This window comes from Lipotes vexillifer, unplaced genomic scaffold (assembly GCF_000442215.2).
Source record: "Lipotes vexillifer unplaced genomic scaffold, Lipotes_vexillifer_v1.1 scaffold240, whole genome shotgun sequence".
NCBI classification, from domain to species: domain Eukaryota; kingdom Metazoa; phylum Chordata; class Mammalia; order Artiodactyla; family Lipotidae; genus Lipotes; species Lipotes vexillifer.
Genome location: NW_006797481.1, coordinates 2240136 through 2250169, shown reverse-complemented (window position 1 = coordinate 2250169; position 10034 = coordinate 2240136). Strand labels below are relative to the sequence as shown.

The 10034-nt window shown below is 38.2% G+C and overlaps 1 protein-coding gene across 1 annotated transcript in view; it reads left to right on the top strand.

The window, feature by feature from the left end:
- The window catches only part of INPP5F (inositol polyphosphate-5-phosphatase F), a 94297-nt gene extending 86738 nt beyond the window's left edge, over positions 1 to 7559 (top strand). Inside the window, exons 16-20 of the mRNA XM_007469571.1 lie at positions 2250 to 2321; positions 3339 to 3412; positions 3827 to 3955; positions 4547 to 4634; positions 6404 to 7559. Of these exons, the coding sequence (XP_007469633.1) occupies positions 2250 to 2321; positions 3339 to 3412; positions 3827 to 3955; positions 4547 to 4634; positions 6404 to 7559 (1519 nt within the window). The remainder of the gene's footprint in view (positions 1 to 2249; positions 2322 to 3338; positions 3413 to 3826; positions 3956 to 4546; positions 4635 to 6403) is intronic.
- The last annotated feature ends 2475 nt before the right edge of the window (positions 7560 to 10034 follow it).

The following is a 10034-nucleotide window of genomic DNA, read 5'->3' as shown; positions in this document are numbered from 1 at the left end:
CGGCCGCGCCTGCGCACTGGGCGCGCGCCGCGGTGGAGGCGGGCGGCGGAAGCGGGCTGAGGTTCTGGGCGTGACTCGGCGCGGCCGCGCTGCAGTTGCCGCAGTCTGCGCAGTCGGTGCAGGTGGTAGCTGAGCTGCCAGCGGCTCTGACTGATCTTCGACTCGTGGACGGACGGACGGACGGACGCACTGACGGGATGCCGCGCTCCCACCGGCCTCCTCCGACCGCCCAGCGGCAGGCAAACGCCACGGGCAGTGCCGCCGGCAATGCCGCCGAGCCCAAGCCCGAAGGCGGCAGCCTGGCGACGACTTTCAAGATTTTTCTCCTTTTTGCAGGACTTATGGTTAAAGTTCCCGTGGGGTTGTATTTTTCCTGTAAATTACTGCTTTTCCAAAGCCTCCTGTTAATGTCGCCTGATGACAGTGGCTTTTACGCGACCATTGTCGCGGTGGTGGGGCTGCATGTGGTGCTGGCGGTGTTCGTGTTTATCGTGTGGAAGGAGGGGATGCCTGACTGGTGGGAAGAGAAAAGCGAGTAGCGCAGCGCCCGCTTCCCAGTTGCAGGCGCTGGGGCGGGGAGCCCTGAAACGGGTTTTCTTGTTTTTCTTGTCCGTGTTTAAAAAAAAAAAAAAAGTGTTTGTTTTCAGTTTTCTGGGTTTTTTTCTGTTTAAGTGGGGCGGAGGGTGGCGGGGAGGGAAATTAAGTATTTACTGCAGCTTATACGTCGATAAAAGTGCGGGGAGGGGGGAGGGCTGACATTTTTCTCGACTGTCACGTGCCAAGTGCTTTTCGTTTGGACAGGATGCTTTTGACCAAGATCATGTTTGACCGGTGTAAATATTAGTGTCAAAATAGAAACTAAAATAACACTAATTAGTAGGGTTAGAATTAATTTCATATTACAGTACGTGTCGTGACGTAATTTTTATGGCTTGGTTCAAGCGACAATTTTAAGAGTGCACGTAAGTACCAACGCGCACAACTAAATTACGTTTTACGTCATTAGTCTGTGTTCTTCTCAGTGAGCCTGCCAAAATCATAGACTTTATGGTTTTTTCTTTACCGTTGGTTGGTTATTACTCATATTTTGAATCAGTCTGTGTATTCATTGGGTTCTGGCTTCTGACCTAATTAGTTGTATTTTGGGGGCATATTTTTGGTGAAAATTGAGGTCAGTTTGTTATTTTAGGTTAAGACTGTTAGAGTTAACGCTGCAGCAACGTGCTGCCGAGGTAAAATCCTGCACTTGAAGATCTTGGTAAAGTTGTCTCTGCAGTACCTGTTAAAGAGTGACCTCATTCTTACGCACATTATGTACGTGACTTAAATTCCATCTACAGGTGATTTTTTCTCCCTCCTGTTTTCCATTTGTTTTTCAGTACCATTTGGTAAGTCTTTGCAAATAGCTATGAAATTCTAAGGTAGAAATATCCACTCCAACAGTGGAATTTTGAGAAACAGTATGAGGCATGGATTAATTTCACCTTTTGATTGGAAATGCTGTTTTAATAGATGAAAGTTTGAGTTCGGATTCTGCCCGTGTTATCTGTTGACTATGTGTAGATTTTCTGTGTTGACCTTTTTTAAAAAATTAGTATTTGGGTTAATCCCTTATTCTGATACTTGATTTTAGAGTGGAAATAAAATATGGCAAAATGGACTTAGAATAAAGAAATGTTTACTCATTCCTTAAAAGCTGAGTAAATCTGTAGTAAGAAAAATGCAAAGTAGTTTGGGCTGGGTTCCATTTTTGCACATAAACACTACATTTACATAAAGTTCTTTAAAAGGATGCATTCTACATGAGTGTAAAAATAACCCTAAATGTGCAGTGTCATTGAAGGTTAGGTCATGTGAGATGATCTAGACAATTTCTCTTAGCCTCACATTTTCCTTTCTTTCCAACCCTTACCCCCTCTACCATCATCCAGTCCCCCGCCCCCATTATCCCATTTCCCCTGGGCGCTCTCTTCTCCTTGGCTACCTCTCTGAGAAGGGACCTCTTCTCAGCTCGTCCTTTCCTTCACCTACCCCACCTTCCTAAACTGGGTTCCTGGTTTTTCGGTTTTTAAAAATTTCCAGATGGACAGATTGTATATAGTTAACTGAAGAAGTAGAACTCGTTGATTACTTGATTTTTTCCCCCACCCCAGCCCCTCCAATCTTTTATCATAAGTGGATCTGCTCTAGAAAAAAAAAATGGTAAATGAAAACAAAAATATTTAATTCCCTGTGTCATGTTTGTTTAGCCTCATTGATGCTACTCACAGAGATGTGGATGTGCTGTTACTGCTTTCTAACTCTGCCTACTACGTGGCCTAGTAAGTTGCTTATTGATTTAAAGCTTTTTTTTTAATGCGAGTAAATTTCCTTTTTAGAATTTGTAACACAAAAAAGTTAAGAATCTAGTTTTATGTATTTTAAGAAATTTCACTGAACCCCTTTACCTTATGTAATTGTTACATCACTCTGACTTCAGTTTGAAAATGTGCTTTATAATCAGTGTGTTTATATAAGTGTTCTTTTAGTGTTATTTCCTATAGATCTCAAGTTTTGATGTATTCCACATATTTTTATTGTGAATGACCATATAGCACTGTTTTTTATTACTATACCTTAGTTAAATGTTTCCCCATTGTTAGGCATTAAAATACTCCCATCTTTTTTGCTATTATGAATGGTACAGCTGTCTATGTAAAGATAACTGTGTGTGTGCACATACACTTCTCTGATTATAAGGCTATGATGAATGGTATGACTTTCGTGCCTTATTGCAAGATTGATCTCCAGAAAGACTACCAGTTAACAATGCCACTAACAGCAGAGTACTTCCTCATAGCCTGACCAGAATTGAGGTTTACGTTTTTCAGATACATATATATTCACTTTCTTTTTGGCCTTGTGTGAACTGTCATTTTTCAGTCATTGGCCCAGGTGCCTATTGGCACTGATCAGATGGATTTCTCATTCTTGATTTTGGCTATCAGATTTATCTGCTGTATCAGGAATACATAGCTTCAGTATACGTATGTGTTTTTCTCTCCTTTTAGGTTTTTAGTTTGTTGGTTTGATTTCTTTTAGTGTAAGATGTATAAACTGATTTTCCTTTAGCTGTTGAACTATATATTTGTGTGTGTGTGTGTGTGTGTGTGTGTGTGTGTATAATATTCATCTCATTTCATCTGGTTTTTAAAATATTTTTGTTTAACTCTTTACCCCAGAATGTATTGTGCTATGGAAGATTTTAACTGCGTAGTAGTTGCTGTTATACCTCAGCTGACAAGCCAAAGATGCTTTTGATTTTAATCCTCTTCTTAACTCTCTTACCCTTTGTCAAGTTATGATGATGAAGTTGACAAAGTAAACCAGTATCAACGACTAAGTCTAGAAGATCTGGAAAAAATTGAAATAGGTAAATTTTAACATACTAACCAAGTCATAGAAAGCAAATATTGTTTCTTCTAAGAATGGGTCATTATTTAAGCACGTTGTATAACATCTTATTAGAATCAGAAGGGGATAGTCTAAGTAGTACATTTCTTAGGATTCCCTTGATTTTGAGAGATTAGTGATGGATATAGTCTAATAATAACTATATTTCTTTCATTACTTGCCTTGTGAAGATTAACGCTGGGATCGAGACAGTTTAAATATTTGAGACTGAAGAATTTTGATTTATAATCTCATGAAACCAAATCATAAGCATGCGCTCTCATTTACATTATGAAGAAAAGTGCTAAATAATTGATGAATGTCAGTCTTTTGAAGATACAGAAGAAAGTGAATGTTATGTGAAAGATTTACATGTATTCATTTGGGTCTTTAGGTCCTGAACCCACTCTTTTTGGTAAGGCAAAGTTCTCCTGCATGCGACTGCACTACAGGTATAAAGAAGCAAGTGGCTATTTCCACACCTTGAGAGCTGTAATGCGCAATCCAGAAGAGGATGGAAAAGGTAACGGAGAGAGATGAAAGTATTCAGTGATAACTTTTTCTCTGCTCTTAAAAGCCCAAGTGGACTTGGGGACTGTACATACCCAGTACCAACTGAATGATCCAGGAAAATAGCTTTGTGATTTGAGATCTTGAAATAGCAGCTTTGTTCCCAGCAATGCAGGGACATTACTTGAACTGATGATGTAGTCTGGGGCAAGGGAATCTATTATGGGAGTTCTTAGTGTGTTTGGCCTTATGGGTGTCATGGCTTTTCCTACCACATACGCCTCTCATGGATAGTAGTCAGAGACAACACCTGTCTTGTTCATGGCTGTTGTCTCAGCATCTAGCAGTGTTTGGACAGATGAGGGTTTCAGAATAAACTTTTAATTCCAATTGATTTAGTTCTTTTGTTCTTTAGTCTTCTGTTAAAATTTTAGAACATTTTGAATTAGTGAGGGGAGTGATGAACAAGTAGCATTTTTCTGTAAATTATAACAAATAAACGTGTCTAATTACAAGACTACAGATTTCATCTGGAGTTCTGAGAACTGCTAATTTTTAAATATGTTTTTGGAGAAACTGGCAAGCAACTATATTTGGGTTTCAGATACCCTTCAGTGCATTGCAGAGATGCTGCAGATCACCAAGCAAGCCATGGGATTAGATGTGCCTATTATAGAGAAGAAGCTTGAGAGGTAAGTATACTACTTTGGATAGTAATGTCTTTATTCTTCAGAGAAAATTAAAGTTTTACTTCTTTTAAAGTATTTGCAAAAGGGAGAGAAATCACATTATGATACTGTGTCGGTACTTACAGGGAGAAGTATCATATCTTCGTGGATCAGAAAGTAATAATTTTATTTAAATTATGGCCCTGGCGATCCAGTGGTTAAGAAAGACTCCGTGCCTCCACTGCAAGGGGCCGCTGGTTTGATCCCTGGTCAGGGAACTAAGATCCTGGATGGCGCTCGGCGTGGCCAAAATAGTAATAATAATAAATAAAATAAATTATGGCCACAAGTGATATATTTTGAAACGCTTAAATATACTCTTAAGAGAGGGAACATTCAAATTTAAATAACTTTTTAGAGAAAATAACCAGCCAGTATGTTTTAAACACTAGGTGTTTGAATTTTGGAAAAGAATGCCTGTAAACAGATTATTTTACATTTAAAATCTGTGGGTTTTCCATCTAATGAGCAGGTTTTAAAGTCCACATTCCACTAGAAAAGAGAGTCATTTGGTCATCTAGAGGAAAATTGTCTTCTGTTAGAAATAATTATTTCAGTGGTTCTTTTTTTTAATTGAATGAGATTATTTAAATTTTATAGAATCTACAAAGAGCTACTATACAGTAGCTCTTCAACGTCATAATTTTTAGGAAATATTCTCATGACCAGTGATCTTGCATGACCAAGTGTGGAACCAGTGTACTAAGACGTGTGGTAAATAGCACTGACTTTTTTCTTATTTATAGCAGCCATGAGGGATGCCAGAGAAGAAAACACTAAGTGCAGTTATGTTAAATGTCCCAAGTCTTCTAAAATAAATCCAGGTAGCCCACAGGAAACATAAGGAAATGGCGTTCTTTCCCCTCCCCACTCTACCTGAATTCAGCAAAATTGGAATGTGTAGACACTTTAGTTAAGATGCTGTAGATACCTGTCTATAGTTAGTGTTGCCTTTGCTGGTGGTTTAGATTGCTGATGTGGTGGATCTGTGCTGCCCCAAATTGTAGTCAGTCACCACATATGGCTGTGGAGCCTTTGAAATAGGACTAGTCTAAATTTTGGGTGTGGGGTTTTTCTGGAAACATTTATTCTCAGAATAATGCAAAAGCAGAGGTTGAGGCTACTGTTAGGAGGCTTCCCTCCCATCTTCCATTACCTCCCTCTTCTCCCTGAATGCCAAAGAACTCAACATAATTCATCTAATTACTGTGAAGCGCTTCATTAAGTAGGATTAAAATATTGCAGATGTAGTGTTTCCACAGGGTGGTTCTTCAGTGCACCAGGTGGCCTGCTTGAGAAAGATGACAGCACATGTGGGAGATGTCTGTGGCCTGATGGCTGAACTTGGGGTTAAAGTCACACAGCCAGGCCACCCATTCCATTCGGTGCCTGGGGGTGACTCGTCAATGTCACTTACAAAGGCTTCTGCTGCCCTGTTGTAAAATATAAAATACTATGCATTGGCTGTTCCAAAGGCTTAGTTTAAGAAAGATTAAGATATCTGTTAATACTGATTATATGTTGAAATGATATTTTTGTATGTAAAATTGTATATCGCTCACATATTTGTATTGGATATTAATGTTCTTGCATCAAGTCCAAGGGGTTATCTGGGTTTATCATTTAGCAGTGTACTGTTTTTAAGAAATTGGGGCCAATTTAAATAAGAGTTTTCACTTAAATTAATAATTGGATTCCATGGGAAATTAACTTTTTTCTTTTCTAATTCGTAGGAAGAGCAGCAAACCTCATGAAGACATCATTGGCATCAGATCTCAAAATCAAGGCTCTTTGGCCCAGGGGAAAAAATTTTTAATGAGCAAATTTTCATCTCTAAATCAAAAAGTGAAACAGACCAAATCCAATGTAAATATTGGCAATCTACGAAAGCTAGGAAACTTTACAAAACCTGAAATGAAAGTTAACTTTCTAAAACCAAACTTAAAAGTCAATCTTTGGAAATCAGATAGTAGTCTTGAAACCATGGAAAACACTAGTGTGATGGATAATAAAGCCCAGGCAGAGTCGGATGGGGAAATGTCTTCAGATAATGACTCATACCACTCTGATGAATTCCTTACAAATTCTAAGTCTGATGAAGACAGGCAGCTAGCTAACTCTTTAGAGAATGTAGGGCCAGTAGACTATGTTCTTCCTAGTTGTGGTATTATTGCTTCAATACCTCAATTAGGCAGTCGATCCCAGTCTATGAGCAGCACTGATATTAGCATTCATGTTCCTTCAGAGGTTACTCTTGCTCATGAAAGTGGGCCTGGAAAAGGCTGTGAGTCGTCTTTGAAGAAAAGTCCTTCTGCTGACAACATACACACACTGACTGGCTTTGCCAAGCCCGTGGATACTTACTGCCACAGATTTGTTCAAGATGCACAAAACAAAATGACCCAGCTATCAGAAACCAGGTGTGTTTCTCAGCAGGCTAGTGAGGAAGGAAATCAAATGACCAATCAAGTTTCTAACGAAGACACTCAATTTGAATCAGCGGAACAGATACCTTCTCGACCATCTCAGTTAGATGTGTCTTTTTCTGCAGCAGGCCCACAGCTTTTGTCAGTTGAACCAGTGCATTCAGTTGTATCTCAAAAGACCCCCGGCTCCGAATCTGGCACACTTGAACTCGAGAGAGGGCTTCACATAACTCCTTCTCCTTCAGAGAGCTGTAGCAGCAGAGCAGTCTCTCCCTTTGCAAAGATTCGAAGTTCCATGGTCCAGGTTGCTAATATTACTCAAGCTGGATTAACCCAGGGGATAAGCTTTGCAGTGGCAAAGGTTCAGAAGAGCCCTGCAGAACCTGAAGGAGTTAATGAAGTCCAGCAGAATGAACTTAAAAATATGTTTACTCAATGCCAGACGCGAATAATTCAGATTTAGTTTTTAGCCACACAGAATCCTGTGGCTTTTATTTAATCCAAAAAAAAGGTGTCATATAACCTGTACTGTCTTTGAATCTAGGGATCACAAATTCTGTTTATTTTGGAAAGGTTTTAAAAGGAGACTGAACCTGAGCAGATTTCCAAATTTGAGAGCTAGGACAGTGGAAGTGCATCATCCTAGAATGTGTAGACCTAAGTAGCTTATACACTACAGAGCAGTTTGTCTCTTTAAAAGTAATTCAGGAATAATTACTTTGGGATGTAATAACCTGAACATTTTTTGGAGTGGGGCGGGTGGGGAGAATGTATGAAGTAGACACAAAGGGGGGACATGGATCCATTTAGGTGATTAGCATTTTTCATAACTTGTTTTTCTGTTTGTCAGTTCATTTCTATGTGTTTCCTCTACAAGGTAAATACTTAGTTTTTAGTGACTTCAAAGTGTTACTAGTGTGGCGAAGCATTTTAATATAAAAACTGTTGGTTTAAGTTTTTAATGGCTTAACCACGCCCTATAAAGAGTTAATTGAGGGCTAATGGCGCTACAGTCAAGAAATGAATGCCCATTTGATGCTAATTTTCCCCACATTCTACTTAAAATACTGCCTACCTTGTACACCCCAAAGTCTAGGAGCATTAAGATTTGTCAGTCATAAAACCTGAGCTGTCAGATGTGAACACCAGCACCTATTAATTTTGCTCTTTTCAGAAATGTTAAGAACGTATACATATTGGATACTGGTAATGTTTGAAAGAAGTCTTTCAAGTTGTCATTTTTTGCAGGGGGCAGAGTCCATAACATCCTGTGTAGACGAGCACAACTATTGAAAGTTTAATCTGAAGCACAGCTGTGCTAAAACTTTAGGTTTTATGACTGTAACCTTGACCACATGGAACCAGGGCCTTGTCTGTAAGCCTATACAGTAAGAAAGTTGCACACCTTATTCCAAACAAGTACTGGTTTGTCTGATATCTTTAGAGCCTTACTCTGTTGAAATGATTCTCAGCTAAACATTATGTCTGTTATAACTTTGGTATTTCCACTTTTGTTATTTATTAGTGGTATACTTTTTGAAGTGTCAGATGTCGTGACTATTTAAAATAAAATATCATCGTAATTTAAAGTGACAGTGTCTATGAGAACTCCTTGAATAATATTTTGAAGATAAAGGTTTGATATTTTATGTCAGACTAAAGAATTTGGAAGCAAGGTAAGTCTGCCATAACTGAACACTTGGTCCCAGCCTTTTCTAATACTTTACTCTTTTGAAGTGTTTTCATGACTTCTTTAAAAATGATGAAATGGATCGCAAACCATCAAATTTTAAAAACATCGAAACTGAATGCTTTTTTCTCTTACCACCCTTTCTTGAAACTATTAGATGTCCTACAACATGAGAGAAAATAAAGTCAAGGTCAGGTGATAAAAGTATGTGTTTTTAAGCTCCAAAGAAATTAGTTCCAAAGAGATTTTTGAAAACTAAAATTAAGGAATTAAAACTAAGTTAATTAATTTTAAAACTAAAATTAAATTTCAATAAAGGTGATAATATACAGATGTCTGTTCAGTTTCCCGGTGCTTCAAATAGGATTAACATTGCATTAGAACAACAAACTTCACTGTCCAAGGAGAAAAGGATTTCTGAAGCCCAGAGTACTAATCTCTTACCTGAGTGGGACTTCAGAGGGAGGACGCCGTGCTGCACCACCTCTCATACTGACGTTTACGTCTGGTAATGGTTTTCCATACAGAAGATCACATGGGGTGAGTCTCATAATTCATGAAAAACAGCCCAAAGTACTAGTAATTTAGGAAGTTTTATTTATTTGAAAGGGTTTTCCTTTCAGGGGAACTTCTCTGTAAGACCAAGCAAATTACGTACTTCTCTTTGGTAAATTACAATTCACACTGGCACAATAAACACACAGTAACTCATCTACTCTGTTGAATTTTATTCCCACAAATCCAGTTGAGCCTTTGTTTTATTTCTAAAAGTTTAAGGAAGGTCTAGTCTACCAGTTATAAAAATGAAAACCAGTTAGAATTCTAAATATAAACAGATTATTTACATTAGTTTATAAAAATAGATTTGAGTTTAGGAAAAGTTAAACAACTAGTAATTTTCACTTCAGTTCATGAGGCATAATAAATTCCTCCATTTTCAAGGCTGACCCTGTTTTCTTGGTTAGCAATGTCACTTTAGGCCTTGGGGGCCAGGGGGGTGCAGAATTTAAGTAATCATTTAACTGATCTCTAATGTTTCCGACTAAGTTACTGACTAAGAGAAACTAATCTTTATATATAACCAGTGATAGCTTAAAAGTAATGTTCTAACCTTTCCAAAGATTCTTGATGCCACTTATACGACTATACTGTATCAATTCACTTTCTAGCTATGGGTAATATTTTTATTCCTTTGAAAATTTGTATTAAAACTAATTTGTGTGGGGAAAACCTACCTACAGTTTTATC